The sequence below is a fragment of the Calonectris borealis genome, chromosome 1 (genome assembly GCF_964195595.1).
Source record: "Calonectris borealis chromosome 1, bCalBor7.hap1.2, whole genome shotgun sequence".
Classification (NCBI taxonomy): Eukaryota; Metazoa; Chordata; class Aves; order Procellariiformes; family Procellariidae; genus Calonectris; species Calonectris borealis.
The window spans coordinates 194415368-194432972 of NC_134312.1; the positions used below are offsets into that span (position 1 = coordinate 194415368).

At 33.4% G+C, this 17605-nt stretch overlaps 1 protein-coding gene across 1 annotated transcript in view; it reads right to left on the bottom strand.

Annotated features, from left to right (window-relative positions):
* The window catches only part of NBEA (neurobeachin), a 426845-nt gene that overhangs the window by 355287 nt on the left and 53953 nt on the right, over positions 1 to 17605 (bottom strand). Inside the window, exons 10-15 of the mRNA XM_075139786.1 lie at positions 15844 to 15996; positions 14906 to 15074; positions 5962 to 6041; positions 5130 to 5192; positions 4924 to 5021; positions 2883 to 2975 (exon numbers count right to left, since the gene is read on the bottom strand). Coding sequence (XP_074995887.1) covers positions 2883 to 2975; positions 4924 to 5021; positions 5130 to 5192; positions 5962 to 6041; positions 14906 to 15074; positions 15844 to 15996 — 656 coding nt within the window. The remainder of the gene's footprint in view (positions 1 to 2882; positions 2976 to 4923; positions 5022 to 5129; positions 5193 to 5961; positions 6042 to 14905; positions 15075 to 15843; positions 15997 to 17605) is intronic.

A 17605-nucleotide genomic window follows, 5' to 3' on the forward strand; every position in this document is an offset into this window, starting at 1 on the left:
AAAAGACAAAGGAATCCCCTTCTATCTTACTTAGGCTGAGAGAGTTCAAGATGTTCACAGGCTGGATAAAATGTGATCACTGCAGAACACATCTTTCGTCACTCTCTCAAGGACTTAGGACAATCCAACCTCAGATATTCCAACATAAATACTAACACATACAGATTTATCAGTACTGCCATTCTCTTTATATAGCATTCTCTCATGCAGCCAAAATAATTAAATCGTGGAATAACATATTTTACAATGCAAAGGAAATAAAATCCCGAAGAGCCATGAAATTCCAAGTGATTGAAGTGAATTTTATAGGTAGGATCAAAAACTACTCAAATCTTAAAAAGCGGAGAAGAAAGCAGCTCACATCAGTGAATTCCATCTGTCCCAAACAGTACGCTTTTAAAATGTTTAAATATAACATCATAAATAGAGTACTTCTCATAAATTGCATCATTAAATTTATCTACTACTGTTACGATTATGAAATAAAAAACATTATTCAAAATAGTAATCTATATTAAAGCAACAGAAAAATATGAAATAAAATAAAATACAGTAACGTTTCTGTAGAATTTTATGCATTCAAAAGCTAAGAAACTCCCTTTTCATGATTACTGATGATAATAACACAGCTTTAAATTACATAGATTCATTCTAGAACTTTTGAAATTAATATATCATAATTTTCAAATAACCACAAAAGAGAGTGGCAACAACTTGTAAAAGTTTGTACTTTTCTGTGCATAGAAGAAAGATCATGAGTTACTTATGAGAAAAACTACAAGTATTCAACCTTGTGAGCTATGATGTAGCACATGAAGTGAAAATGCGCTGGAAGGTTTAAATGTGCAGATAAAAAGCAAAAGTAAATAATGGACTATGATTTCAGTGGTGGTGTAGAAAAAATCAAAGATGGCAGAGAAGGAAAAGAACAGGATTTTGCCAACTGTTAAGGTGAGACAAAGTAGTCTACCATCACAGATCACAAAGAATAATCAATTAAGTTATTCAGGCTCTCATCTAACACATTACTGGTTACTTCTCCTAAGAATGAATTATCTCCACTCTATAGCTTCAATCTGCAATGAATATATATGAACTACAGCAATGGTAACTGGTTTTGTACCTACACATTTGTTATTAATATTGTATTGGTTCAGATTTCATCAATCACATTATAATATCTCTTTACGCAATTCTGCTTTAGTGTATTAAAATACAATGCCTGTTTCCTGTACTGTGAAACAGAAATTTAAGTGCTTTATAATTTTAGGTAGTTTATGATTTTATAATCGCTTAGAATTTCCTGTAGTTGACTACAATTTTATAAAACCATGCGTATGCACACATATGCATGTGCATAAATAGGCCCACCTCACAAGCCCTAGCTGTAAGATATGAAAGGGGGGGGGGGGGGGGGGGCTTTTTTGCTTGCTGAAATCTACATAAAATGTGAACATTTACAGATGTTCGGAGGTCTGAAAATTTAAAAAAAACTTTGAAAATTACACAGCATATTCAAGTGGATTTCAATGACTTCAATTACATAAAAAATAAAGTTATTTAATTTCGTGCTAAGTACATACTTTCACTCAACAATGGAAACTACACTCATACATCCATAAATACAAATAGATGCTAAGGACCAGGAAATGAAAGGTCAGCTTCTGAAAAATCTCACTTTTCTTCTGTAATGTTCCACTGACAGAGTTTGCTACTTGATTTACTGGATAAGCGATGAATATTTTAAACAAATTACTTATTTGGACACAACCAGGCTTCTGCACAAGTCAAACCTTCATCTGGTGTACCTTACTTAATTCAATTCCTATCAATGTGAATGATTTGATGTAATGTTTGAAAAGCCCTTGGAGATTCTTGAGTGGACTATCAATTTGCTTTATTAATTCCCAGAACACTATTTGGCTTGCTGGATCCCAAAAGAAAAATCCCATTTGGGAGCATATTCTCAGCTGTCTCTCAATTATACAGTCATACTTTATTGATCTTACTGAGAAAAGCATGTCTAGCAATACTGCACTCTGGCTGGACTCCTAGCTCCTTTCCCTTCTAAGAAGGTTTTACATGATGAAGTCTCTTGTGAAGCACACAGTTAATTTCTATACTGCACCGTCTCTCACTGGAATATTGTTGTGGGTTAACCCTGGCAGACAGTCAAGCACCACACGTAGAAGGGCAAAAGTGAGCAGCAGGAGATTACACAGCACTACATGCTTTTTAATTCTTTCTTAACACCAAAACACGGAAGATGAGACTAAGTACCTCTATTTCGTGACACCAGTTCTTTTTAAATGCGAATATTTCTTGCATAGATGTATATCCTTACCTCCTTTTTTTATGATCATTTATTTAGTCTGTTTGCTTTTCCTTCCAAAGCTTTCCCATGTGAATAACATATTCTTCTATTTCATTTTTCCCATAATTTTAAAGCTATTTTTAAAAGTACTGCCCTGAAACTTTTATTGCAACGACACTGAAAATTCCAGCAACAAATTTTTGATGACACTCATATGTTTCCTATTATCCTTAGCTGAACATACAATGTTATGAACATTGTATGTTCATAAAACATTTATAAAATGTATTTTTGGAAAATGTTTTTCAATAATTTTAAGACTTGAATTTCAGCATATCATATATTTGGCAGACAATCACTGTATGTTTTCAAATGTCATAGTAGTAACAAGTTAACTGGAAAATTAATTTTATCCCAATGTATAAAGATGCAAATTATTAATCAGAAAGCCTAAGAATATTAAGTAATTTCTAAAGACTGTCAAAGAATATACAGTAGTCATGACAAAAAGACAAGAAGAATTGTAAGCTTAAATACATGACTATAACAATTTTAAAACTACACTTACTTATGACCCAAGTGTTTAAGAAAATATCCAAGGACCTTCAAAGCTTGCACCCATATACTCTCACTTTTGGAAGCCAATAATTTATAAATTACTCTAAAAAAGAAAAACAAATTCAACAAGTTTTTTCAGTTTATTACTAAACATCACATATATAGATTGTATTTCACTGAACAGGGATATTTCTTAATAAATAAAACTATAAAAATAGCAATTTACACAAAATGGAAGGATATACTGAAAGCACCAAGCATAGTGTAAGAGTTTGGTTATGAATTCTTTAGGTTAGAGACATGGTGTCTTATGGTTCAGTTCAATGTTTTATAACAGAAAGCAACAACCTTTTCTCATACTTCCACCTTGGAACAATCAAATTAAAGACAGCCTGAGCAGCTGTAGCTTAAGACAAGAGAAGCAGATTGGAGGACATAAGGTCACATCCTGGAGTTTCTTGGAGTACCTGGATGCTGCTGAAAATCTCCTTTCATTCATAAAAACCCTACTCAATATCCTTTCTACACAGCATAGGGTACCTGCATTTAATCACAGGATGTTTATACTGAAATTTCATTTGTCAAAAGTTAAATATGGCAATATGTTACACAAAATCCCATATACACCTATAAAGTTGCATCCTCATTGCATCAAAATTTGAAGTAGAAAAAAAATACACCCCATGTTTTTAAATCCTGGATAAAAAAGGCCTCAAAATTTAACTGATTTAATTGATTACTTATTTAATGAATATGATCAGTTTAAGCACAAATTCTACAGTCTTTCAGAAAGGAAACCAGTCTTGATTTGAAGATACCAAGAGACAGAAAACATTACCCTTCCCCTGGACTGTTCTTCAACAAATTTTTAAATTTATATTTTAGTTTCCTATTTGAATTAGCTGAGCTTCAGCTTTTAGCCATTCTTTTTAGTCTTTCTCCACTGAAGAGCGTTTTAGCAGACAATACCTTCCTCTTTTGAAAGGACTTATGCCATTGTCAAATGACCTCTGAGGCTTTTGTCCTCTGGTAACCTAAGCACATGAACCCCTAATTCTATGTAAGGCATTTTTTTTGAACACTGAAATGTTGCAATTCTGTGCACTCTCTCCACTTTTTCAACACGGGCTTTTAAACACAGACTGCACCATCAAACAATTTAATATTGGTACCACAAATGTTACGTAAGATGTCTTAAATCCTCTAGATCAGTCTTCCCTTTCTTCAAAAGGTGTCAGGAATACAATTCTGTCTGAATACAGACAACTATAGGCAGAAAACAAAGTCCTAACCGTGAGTACAATGAGTCTTTCCTTCAACTAGCATTGTCATTCAAACAGTTTTAAATACAAGTATTTGTACAAAGATCTCAATATTTTGGCAAAAGAAAGCTTGAATTTATCAGGTAGTAGATGTTTTTTTTCCATCCTGTTTTACAAGCCCCTTGCATTTTCCAAAGTATTTTCAGAACAGCACAAAATAAAATTCTATAGTAAATATTAAATTATTAACATGAAAATTATTAATCTCTGAAAAAAAATCCATTACCAAATTAGGCATAAGAAAACAACAAAAACACTGGGAATTACCAGTTATTAATTTTACTGTCAAACAGATATGAATTCCACAGATAGCTTTTTTAATCTTTTCAGAGAGAATTTGAGAGGTTAGGGCACAATTTCTCTTGTTTTCCTCTTCTTCCCTCCAAATTATGTTAAATATCTGAAGACAGAATATTCAAAATTATTCTGAGATACATACTTGGCTTTTTGATGCATCTTGTTAATTACATATCCTATTTGAGATTGGGAGGCAAGTACAACAGTACGTTTACCTTCAAATATCATAATGATAACCTTAAGTGGAAATTTTTTTCCTCCAAGCTATCAAAACCACTCGACAAAACCACTTTTGACAAAAAATACAGCCTAAGTTAATAAAATTGTAGTTTGAATGATCAGCAAGTGTGATATTTATGTGAAAAAGAAGCAATCTGGAGAGTGATGATACTGGAACTACTTTTAAGATATTTTTTCACTTCACTGTCTTACCGTATCCCATTTCTCTGATCAAAGGCAGGTATCATGGATGCTGGATGTTCGGACATTAGTGCCACTAGCAGCTGCAGCACATCATGAATATTTTCATCCTGTATGACAAGCATCAATGTTATTCTACAAACTAACCTCAACAGCAGGCTTCCCATAGAACTGGTACAACTGGTTACAGTAAAAGATAGGTAATTACAGAAATGTACCTCATGCATTGTTAATAAGTAATTTAATATGCTCTGCAGTTCATCTTCTTTCACTCCTCGATCCTAAAAAAAAAAAAAAAAAAAAAGGAGGGCATTATTCAGAGAAAATACATTCTTTAAGTTTGGCTCAAAAAAACCTTGGACCAAGTCAAATAATCCTACAATTTTTTCTATTTAAACTCAAAAGACTAAATTCTCTCTTTCATTCCATTGCTTTTCCTTATCACATTGAAGCATTAAGTCAGCCCTCTATTCCTGCTAGAAAGGATTCTTACAGTGTGGGCCCTCAGATACTATAAACAATTACTGCCACTCCTCCAATCCCTGGCACTGAACAGAAAAACCAGGAGGAATAAGACAGGCCAGAAAATACTGGGTTTTAGTCTAGTCTCAAATGACAGATTAAACTTTAAAGACTAGCGTTCAGCTGTAACAGAGAGAAAGAGTCCTAGACCATTTCAACCACTGGTAGAATAAAAAAAAACGATAAAGCAATAACTAAACAACTGCCACTACCTTTTTCATTTGATCAATCAAGCAACTATCTACTATCATACAAAAAAGCGCAAATACTTGAAAGGTTTTGTAGTGTCATATACTATTTCTGCACGTACATTTAATAAAATATATACGGCATAGTTTGGTGAGGTTAGTAGGAAATATTGTACAGATTTACTACCTTTATGTTGATTAGAAGTATGTGCATGAACATTAAAATTAACCAGAAACAGATACAATACCTGACAGGTATTACATATTTACTACTATGAAAGATCCTATTACATGTATATAACAGATCTCAATGTTTTCCATCTGGAATAGATTGTTTTACCTTCAATATAAGTTGTTTCAAAAACAGCAGCATAAATGCCCTTAGTGATATGATTTCTTTCTGTGAGGGCCGAGGACCATCTGGAAGAAGCAAAATATACCACTTTTAAATATAAATTAATTCCTTGAATGACTGCAGCTTCTTAAAGAAATCACAGTTCCTACAACAGATTTAATATTCTATTCATTATATGAAAGTTCACATTTGCAAATGATATCATTTATGACCTTTCAGAACCACATTTTACAACACTAATATACATAAGTGATGTTTCATTTTGAAAAAAAGAAATCTTTTTTTTTTTAAAAAACAAAGACACAGGAAGATAAAAGGTAGTAATCAAGTCTAGACTCACACAACTAAATAAAGGTGTATGTTCTGTAGGTGTCTTCACCTCTTATGAGCCAGGAGTTTCAAATCCCAGTATAAGCAACTACTCTCTTTATTGTCTAGATCTACTCAACTGATCCAATGTCAGTGCTCAATTGAGGATAAAAATTGTTAGTTCTGTTGACTACATTGAGTTGAATTCCACTGAAAACAATGGGAGTTTAAACACCTAGTACAAGCTACACTGTGGACGTATAAATTTAAAAGGGTCTGAATACAAACTTGAATATCAACTAAAATACGTGATTTAACTTGGAATAACTAAGCCACTGTGTTAAATACCATCTGAATAAAATCCAACACAGAAAGGATTAATGAAATATTAGTGGTGGCCATTACCTGTAGCAGAAACTGAAGCTATTTAACCAAAGAGAAACTACGATCTGAAGAAAATATTAAATTTAAACCAGCAAAAGAAAAAAAAAATCTGCAATCCATAATACTTTAAACAATTGTGCTTGAGGACGTACATTAGGAAAACAGAAGTATCTAAGAAATTGAGTAAGAAATAGAGCTTGAACAACTATATTGACTTGAACCTTGCTCTATTGTATTTTCCATTTTCCCCTTTCATAAATAATTAAGGTTGAACTGGAAATTTCCTTTGTCAAGTTCCTACTTGAGAAGTAGGAACTTCTTAAGTCTTGAATTTTGCACAGTGAAAATAAATGCAGCCTAATTTACTTTTTCATCAACCATTTCATTTTATGTTGATAAACACATACCAAAGCTTAATAAGACTCTATGGCTCAGTATTATTTCCAATCCAGATGAATGCAATCTTTTAATGAAGACTTTTTTTATAGTCTTCAGTGCCCCTCTTCAAAGTGAAGCCACTGCTGTACACACAGTAATTCAAGTTTACAACAGGGGCAAACCTCAAGGTAAGTTATATTTGTTTGACTAGCAGGAACAAAAAGAGTTTTCTTCCCTGTTTAGGAGTGGAGAGAGGAGAACTGAGTACTTTTCAGAAAGAAGCAAATAAATCTCAAGCTCCCCCCACCATCATATGTAAAAACAGTAAGGATATTGTTGTAAAAAATCTATCATATAGGTTTTAAAGATACAGGAACAGTTTTATTTCCATACATTCTAACGGCACCGCGAAACATCTACTTCCCATTGTAAAAACAGAAGTAAGTTGGATTTTTTGGTGCTAGCTGTAACTACATTAAATATTGCATGTGTTTTTATGGCAATGGTGTGCTTCTAGCCAACAGCTATTTTTTTCCCTAATTCAAATGCAGATTCAACTCCAACTGCATCACAGAAATCTGTTTCTTAGCGCACCCTCTTCCCTCCTACACCTTATTGGGATTCAATATTGGACAATATCTGGAAACCAGGCCTAAAAACTGAGGCATTTTGTCTTTTCTGGAAGACTGTAATTACAGAAACAAAAAACAGAACACTAGGCAATAGGGAGATCTGCAAAGGATTTCGGTAACAGAAATTTCAAGGAAGGATTAAAAAGAAGATATCCCAAATTAACTGGGAATCTGTTCAAAGGTACCCGAGTTTCATACTTTTTATTCACATACCCACTAGTTTCTCTGGAGATGTGCGAGAACCCTGAAAAGGGTTCTTTAACACACAAAATATACAAAAGGAGTTGTTGTTTGCAGATTATATGCCAAGCAGGCAAAACGATGCTTTTTACTTCAGTCCTCCAGTACTATTTACTCCTTGTATTTTGGTTGTGTCTTAAAGCTTCACTGCATTAGAATCAGAAAAAGGCGACAGGTTCTGCCCAAAAGACTTTATTAGTTTGAAAAATTAAGAGAGAAAAATAAGAGAGGCGGGAGAAACTGGAGGCTATGTAACCAGTAGACAGCTACAAATAGTGGAAGAAAGGACTGCAGCAATACTAATGCAACAGTCATCTGATACAGATCGAATGGGAAATTGTAAAGCTACATAAAACAGATTTGCCACTATAATTGTTATGTCATCACACTTTTTGCCTTCATTACTAGTTGAAGAACTTCATTACTAGTTGAAGATTTATTTTACAAAAAAGCATTATTGACCAAACAATGGTATAATTTACGCTATAATTAAAAAATATACATTATACGCACATATACTGAGGTAAAGAGAGACAAGTGGATCTAGTTTTTCAACTCAAACATTGACGAGTAGTTTTATTAACTATTAATCTTTGTGCCCATCACTGGATATAGACAATACAGTGTCACCATCACTCAGAAACTGATAAACAGCATGGCTGAAGACTAAATCCAAACCCAAACCAAATCAACAATAAAGATAATCCTTTTAAGATCTCATACACCAACCATAAGTCTCTAATACAAAATAGCAGCATTCTTGTTAATTGGCACAGGGAAAGGATGCCTCCCTTATCCCACACCAGGATGAGTCACTAAATCATTTCCTGCTTTTAGATTCTTTATGGATGTATTTATTGCAGATAGCACATGATTTGCATCAGATTTTTTTTAATATACACTCATAGTGAGAGTTAGCCAGTTTTATCCACACAAAAATAAATGAAAAAAAATTATCCAATTCATCCTTGCAGCAGTGAGCAATTGTAGGGGCATAAACCAGAACTAAATAAGAGGGAATAAGTAAACATGTTCACAGAGTAAAGTACAATCAGTACTGGTGTAAAAAAATGATTGGGAGCTTTGAATAACAAAAATAATGATTTTTAATCCTGTCTTTGGAAATAAAACGTTGTGTTATGAGTTCTACAAGCAGCCAAACAAAACATTCTTCCATCTGGCTTTTTTATGTGTAAAAAGCATGATTTTTCTACTCCTTAAATTAATAAAACACGATACAGACAGCAGAATCTGATCTCCATGCATGCATAAATAACATCACATATTATGTTGATCACAGAAGGGCCTACTTTTTATCTTACTGTTGCAAAGCTAATAAGAACTGAGTTCCACTCTAACCCAGCCCTTGAAATAACTCTGTGCAACTTTTTCTATCCACAAAAAGAAAAACTGTTACTTTCTACTTATAATAATTTTCATAATTCCCACTTTTCTAGCTCTTGTTCAAAAATGTTGGACATTAAAAATGTTCTTCAACACTCTATTTAAGATGAGTTAACTTGGACATTAACAACCATGCGTTCTCTAGCAGGAGGCAAGATACTGCTCATAAAGGTCTGTTCAGAGTAAGAGTTGGGAAGCACACAGGAAACACTAGTAGAGAAAAAGAAATGCTTGGTCAATGGCTCGAGAATGAACTACACTACTCAGTATCCTGAAACGTAAATGCACATTTCTCTCATACAACAGTGAAGTTGCAAGTATTCATAGGGATGCGCCGCAACAGAGCCCAAAATTAAAATTTAGCATCATACATTTCTCAGAGTTGTGAACACTGAGTATATCCTAATTTATTTTTTATTAGGAAAAAAACTCCACAATACTTAGTTTATTTTTCTGTTATTGCCTTCATTTTATGCTTTCTCATTACTGCACCACTGTCAGTCCATCAGTATTTTCAGAGAATGCCACGCAGTTGGTAAGTAATTCCAATGAAGGTTTTTGAAGGCATAAATATCCTGGTGGGCTCTAATAAATTCTCTCTTAAATTTACAGAAATTGCACATCAAACTAATTCAGCAACATGGAGAATTTTTTTTAAAAGTGCATAAATGTTTTATTTTTCTTTGAAAAGGTTAAAAAAAAATTAAACTATCCAACAGTTAGTAGACATCCAAAGATGAAAATATAAAAATGTGTTTAAATTTTTCTCTGTTGCTTTGATATTAAAAATATGTGTGTATTGCCCCTGCTGAAAGACACTCACAGCTTGGCTTTTCTTTAAATATCAGTCTAGTATATATTTTGAAAAGATGAAACATCAAAGAAGAACAAATACCGGTAACATAACGCTAAGATGTCTCTGGCAGCTTGAAGTATTATGATTGAAACGCACCACCTACCATAGCAAGATAAAGAGTTAAATCTCTCCCCACTTATCCTCTTATTCATTCCCAAAATCCACACAAGGAAATAATTACGGAAGCAAGTAATATAATTTTAAATAATTTTTACTCAATTGCCTGCTTCACTGTGTCTTTAGATGCTGCAACTGCTGGGCCACCCTATGATCTTCTCCCACCTTCACATCTTATTCTGCATGATTTAACAAAATGTTAAAGGCATGCACATGGCAAATCAAGGAATAGCTATAACCTTAGTTCAAGTGTAAAATGTAAAATATAATGTAAAGTTTAGGGATTCTTTCCTGTGGAAATTGATTTGACTTTTTCTGCTCTTCCTGACATGAGAATTATTTCACAAGTTTACCTTTAATATGGTCTTAATAAAACACAAGTCACTTTTGTCCTGCCAGCTATTTATAACTGGTAATTTAATTTAAAAAACCCACAAACACAACACAAAAAAGACAGTAAAACTCAATATTAAACAGAAAACTTGCCTCCATTATGTAGATCTATATCAAAAATGTAAAACCTACTAAGAATAATTATCAAACAAGCTGATAAGTATACATTTTGAAAAAGTGTTTCTAATACTTCAGAAGGAAACAAAACAATATGAATTTAGTATCCTGAATCCAAGAAGAAATACCAGTTTGAAACAGGAAAGCAATAATGAAAGAGAAGATACAAATTTGAAATAAATATTTGAACCTTTTAAATAATTCAAAACATTTACAACTCCTATTTTATAAGCTGAATACCGGGAGAAGCAAGGGGGAAAGTTTCATTTTTTAAGAAAACAAATTACTCGTTGTTTGGTGTAGCAGTATGACAACAAAAATCACAATTATTAAGGCCTTCATACAGTAGTTGGGAAAAGGGTTTGATAAACTGTGAGGCCATGCACATTTTCAAAATACATATTATTATCCACTATATCTGAATTTTCTCCTTTTTTTTCTGTTGTTATATTTCTAGATAAACTTGACTGTTTTAAAGGTTAATCTCAACTTTCTTCCTTGTTCCTTATCCTCTTCCTTCCTCCCTGTTGCTTAGACTGCAGAAAGTCCCATGTAATTGATACAACTATAAGAAAGTATTTTGTAGTACTGTCTTTCCTGTCTGTAAAAATAGCTTTCCTTGTGTTGAGTTGAAGAATGTCGGCTTATCAGGGAGGAAGATCAGGGACATAGCAATGAATGTGCAAATCCAGCATAGCTATGGAATTTTGTCCATGCAAATCAGCACTAGGACTTTTTTGCTATTATTTCACAGGTAGTAGCCTCTGTTTCTGACTAATACAGCTGTAACAACTGTGGTGATTTGCAAGCAAATGACTGTGGAAATATAATAATTGCTGAGGTGATGGGTTGCTAAATGTAATTTCATATTAACTTAATTTCATATTCGTTTTTTATCAAATTCACATTAATTATTTTCAATTGATAAAATTCCTGAAAACTTTTCAAAATGTTTAATCACCTCGATATTACATCACTTTTCTTCACCAGATGCTCTTTCTTTTAACATTAAGTGCAATCTGCCAATGTGATATGCAGGTCTGGCTGATTCAGGCTTATAGTCTTAGAATACTATAAGTGGCTGTAGTAAATATGCTTAATGCTTTTTTCTTTCCACCTCTGTTTTCAGCAACTCATAACTTCACCAATCCTGATATTTCAAAAAAGTTAACTCTTCCAGGGTTTTGTTTTTGTGTTGATTTTTACTAGCCTGCATACAGCTACTACTGCCACATGTAGCCAGCAAGTATATAATTTGTTAAAATGTAGAATAATGTGTAAAAAGAAGTTTGTAAAAGTAAGAAACTTACACTGTGAAAATACAATTGTGTGAATGTTAGAGTTGCTGCATTTTAAGTAGCATTTGATATTTCAAAATGAAAGAACAGGACCCATTGTCTATGAGCAGTGATTTTACTGTAAGAAACAGAAAAATGTCATAATGTGAGAAAATGGCATACGATATTCCCTTATCAGAGGTAACTGAAACCCTAAGCTAACTTAACATCAGACTTTTCAGATCTGAAGACGACTTTAATGGAAATCTTGCCAATATCCGAAATTTGACTGAATGTGTTATAATGCCTTCAAAGAATTTGCTGTCATATTAGAAAGTAAGCTTATTCATGCAGACATTCTAGTAGTGTGATGCTTTCTTGTCTTCTAGGCATATAATTATTTATGCAGAGATACTGAAACACTTTTTAGTATTAGTAGTTTGATTTACTATTACTTGCAGACAGTTACTCTGCTTCAAGATTTTATTGCCTTCCCCTGTCTTAATAAAGCACAAAGTGGGTGAGTTTTCTGTACTGACAGTTCAGTATACCTTGTTTAAAGCCAAAATAGCTTGTTTAAAGCCATAGGGACCTATGTGGTTGCTGAGAAAACCAGAATATTGTCTGGAATTGACACAAATGAGAAGAGAATGTACTATATCCTTAAAATAGGTAAGAATGAAAGAAAAGATAGGGAAGCAAAACAGCCATATGTATGCTAATTTAGAGTTAACTGATTCATTTCTCATTCCTAATTTTGTGTCCTTGTGTACCCCATGCCTTCCGTTCAGATTTTGATGAATACATTATTTTTTTTTTTCTAGCTATTCAACTGGCATGACACATACAAATACTCCAAAAATACAGCTAACTGCAGAGAGGCAGATCTGGGCAAGATAAAAAACAAGCCATACCTCCTACAGAAAGAAATGTCACACTGTTTCCAGAAAACAGCAAGCCTAGCCAGAGGGAAGTCTGTAATATGCAGTACATTTTCAAAGTGTTGTTAGGTACTAGTATCATGACACAGAAGTACAGGAACTCTTTAATTAAAAAAAAAATCTAAACAAAAAAAAAAAACACGAAAAAAACCCCAAAACCCCAAAAGAATTACAGCAGTAAGAAATAGACAATATTATCAAACTTGTAGTCTCAAGCCTGTTGAGCAATTTTCCTGGTCTGTAGGTGTAAATAAGGTTGACACTTGGAAACTTTATTTCCCAACAGCTGGTCATTCAACAGTCACAAATACAATCTACGTATTATAAGCTGATCAGCTGAGTTTTTAACATCCTAATTCCTCACTGAGCTCAGGTATGGTTAGCTCGTCCGATGGTAAAACTGTACCTATGCAGCACAACACTGTAACCCTCAACAGAGTAGAGCTCTGAAAGCATGAAGCTGGATAAAGTCAGTCCCAGGGTAGGATTCAGCTCACCCTAATTTCAGACATCTACATCATAGTTGCCAACACGTGAGACCAGCTTTCAACCTTCCACTGAAGTCAACAGAGATCTAATCAATATAGCCAATGGAGTCTAGAAAGCAACTACCTTTCAAACTAAATAGTTCGCAAAGCTCTGTTGACTAGGGGTAGGACACAGCTTCCCAAACACACTTACCAATGCGATTTGACATGCCATAATGTATCCAAAATATCTACACAGAACAAGCAGATTTGACGCAGGATGCACACGTCACCTGCATCCTTCTGAAATGCAGGTGGGATGCCACACAGACACTAAAATCATGGTAGAAATCCATATTCAGGCAACTGACTCCTGCATTCCACTGTCTATAATCAGCAGACATCTAGCTCAGATGGAGACACTTTCGTTGTAGGCACCAAAAATGAACTTAATTCCATTTTGGCAGAGGGAATCCAGAATCAGTGTAAGTGGAAAATACACTTTATGACCGACAAAAATTTCACGCTAATTAAGTAACCACCACAGTTAAATTTCATAATCTGATATTACAAACTTTTCATTCAAATGAACAGAGAACAGAAACAGTGTGCTTTTGTTATGTATTTTTAAAGCAAATTTTAATAAATTTATGAAGAATAACGTTCATCTAATATAACACTATGACAGAACTATAAATGAAGTCCCAGCTTCAATAGCAGCTCTTTCCATGAGCTCAACAAGTTACAACTCCATTGCCTATTAGGATACCTAATCTAGGATAAGAATTGTTCCTTCCATTTTTATTTATTAAAAAAAAAATTGAAGAAAAACCCTATGCATACAGCTCACTTACAAATGAAGAATTATCCAATAACTTATATGGTATATATGTCACATTCTTAAATATTTGGGTATGTGACAGCACTAAAACATCCTCCAATTATTTAATTTCTCAGCATGACAGTAATAGTTAGAGAATAAAGAAAATTAATAAATTCTCCTACATCAATTAATTTTCAAGAGACTTTCAGCCAAATCCACCCTGCTTTGCACAAGTAGTCAGCTAAATGTAATGACATTACAGCTAGGAGTGTATAGGATTAGAATGATTTGATGCTCTGGTTAATACACATCTGTTACATGCAGCGTTTAGCCTGTATGTATTATTGTATTTTGTTGTTGCTGTTATTCAATGCTTCATGAGCTAAGCTAAGCACATAAGGAATTATCATCAGAGGTGTATGATACACCAAAAGTACTTGCATAGTCCTTCTACTGTTGTCCACTGGTACCGATTATTGCGATTACCTCCTTGTCTACAGATCGATCCAAGGAGCTTTCACACATTTACATCATAAATCTTCCTATACAAGAAATGACTGCTGTATTTTCTTTCTTATGCATTGTACTTACCTAATCCTTTAGGAGTAATGCCACTGCTATCAGCAGGATTAACCACCCAATAGTAGTATTTCAGTGTGTGCATTAACTGCAGTACTGTTCCTACTCTGCGTATAGTGTTATAGATCGTAGCAGTTCCAATGAATTCAGCTGACAAGTAGGTATACAAAGACAACTGCACCTGAAGAATGAAATAGTTATCCACATAAATGTAAGTTATACATTAATAACTTTAATTTGTAGGGTTTTTAGGGTATACTCTGGATATGATATAAAAAAATAAAAAATAATTACGAACAACTTTACTTAGGGCAGGGACTGGACTGATACCTGGAATGACCTCCAGAGGTCCCTTCCAATCTAAATTTTCTATGATTCTATGATTTATGCCATGATAAACATCCTGGTTTGTTTTCTGTCTTGTCTTTTTATACTAAAAGTATATATTACTCCATTTTAGGACCATGCCACTTTTCACTTTGGTCCACATTCCTCAACTGTGATTATTTAGGAAAACAACTAATTCATTATCACCAGAGATGAACAATAACTTTTTATAGTTTTTATGAAACCAAAATACATAATTTAAATTAAAATCAAAGTTCATGACAATGTGTAAAAAAAGACACCTTACCTTTTGTGTACAATTAAAAATACATATTTTTATGCTTAATCTTCAGGAAAACAATGTAACACAGCCACTGAAAAAGGGATGAGGTTTCTAGAAACAGTCTTTTGATAGAATTAGCCAGAATCTTAGGCAAGAATGTAACTGCTTTTAGAAACTTATAAAAGACATTGGAGAATATAGTTAAGCAGGGTATAGACTTCATGATCTAAAAAATCTTTGTTATTACTATGTTTTAAAATTAAAAAATTAAAAACCTGAGTACCATGATATAAAAGAATACTTGTAGGAGAGTTATAATATCATTCAAGTGTACAATTACCTTTGCAGGGGTATGTATCCAGATAGCAGGATTAAAAAGAATGTGATCACATAATTGCTTCAATAGAGGTGCTCCATGAGACAATCCATCCAAATACTTCGCAAATGACAAAAATTGTTCCAGAACTGCTCTGGTTATATGAACTCTAGATGACTGGGGAAAAATAATCAGAAAGAACAAAGAAAGAAAAACCTTCTTCCTTAATATACTTACAGCAGAAATATGAAGTGATATTTTAACCAGACTCATCTTTACTAAATACATGCATGTATGTTTTTATGTCATTGAATACTAAAGTAAGAAAAAATATCAGCAACTTATACTTTCTAAAAATAGTCATGGTCTTTCTAATGGCTACATTTAACAGGTTAAAAATATTCATGAATAACTGAGGTTAAATCCTTTTTCTTTTTTTTTTCTTTTTTGTTTTATTGTAATCCAGTCAGGAATCTACATTTTATAGCACAGTGCCTTGAAAACTTCGTCTGAAGTCCTTAACTCTTCTTCAGTTAATTATGTGTCTTACTGAAATTGGGTTTCCCAGTATGTAAACACACATTACTGGTAGACTTGCTTTTGTTTCTTAAATCTAAGTAGGTATCTGAAGGATTTGGGTTCAAGGTTTCCTCAAAGTTTAAGAGAGTCCTTCAGTTTCATAGCACATGCTATAAAATCACTGTTGAGAGCTGCTCCCATGCAGTAACATGGCATGCAGACTTTGACAAACTTCTTTACACAGTAAGTTTACAAAAGGAACTAATAGGAAAAACCACTAAACATCCTTCCCCTTGCCTTCCCTAAAAGATGTTCCAATTACTTTTAATGCTGTAAGTACAGTCTGGGAACATGCAGATATGTTATTTTTAGAAGTGAAGTCCGTTTCTCAGTAATACAAGTTCAGCCTGGATGCTGAGTTTCCTTTGGCTTGTACATCACAATTCACAATAAATAGTCTGCAACTAATAAGAACAAAAATGTTATTTTGAAGTGCAAGTCAGGGGAAAAAAAAAGTTTTCTGTCCTCTCTGAATTACTTGATCACATGCAAATGAACAACAGATAATTTACAAATAATAAAATTGAGCCTGGCTAGGAAACAAAAGGATTTTTTCCTGCCATGTGTGCCAACTGAATATAAGCATATACCGAAAAAATAAAATACATCCTTTTGAAAAACTGCAGCTAAGGAGAATGTAGCATAAAAACCCCCAGAAAACAGCATATGCTGTAAAAATTATGGTGTGACAGAAATCAATCAAAATCCTTTAAATATTCATATACCCTGAGTTTATTGATTGTAGCAGGTGTTAATCAGAATAGTACACCAACTTTTTTTTTTAATTTCATGTACAACATTCTAAATCAATGTATTCAATGTACGTAAACCATAGTGCTCTATTCAAGAGAAAGGGACTCCATGAGGGCTCACTAGCCTGCCTGTATATAACTTACAGAACTGGAGCTAACAGCTTTGTAAATTCATTCCGGTTATGTCACAAGAAAACGTACCATTGGGAAAAAAACACCTTAGACTAGCTCTTCAACATTCTAAATCACACTTGCTTAGTACAGAAAACATAGAAGCATAGAAAATAATCTGCTATTAGGTATTACTTCAGCAAAGGTAAAGTCTTCCTACTCTAAGAATGTATTTCCCTAGCTGAAAATAACATAGGGAGCAGAATGGGAGAAATTATTGATCATTCTTCTTCAAAATTCAGTACAGTTTTAAAGGTGAGATTATCGTTATTTAATTTCACCAT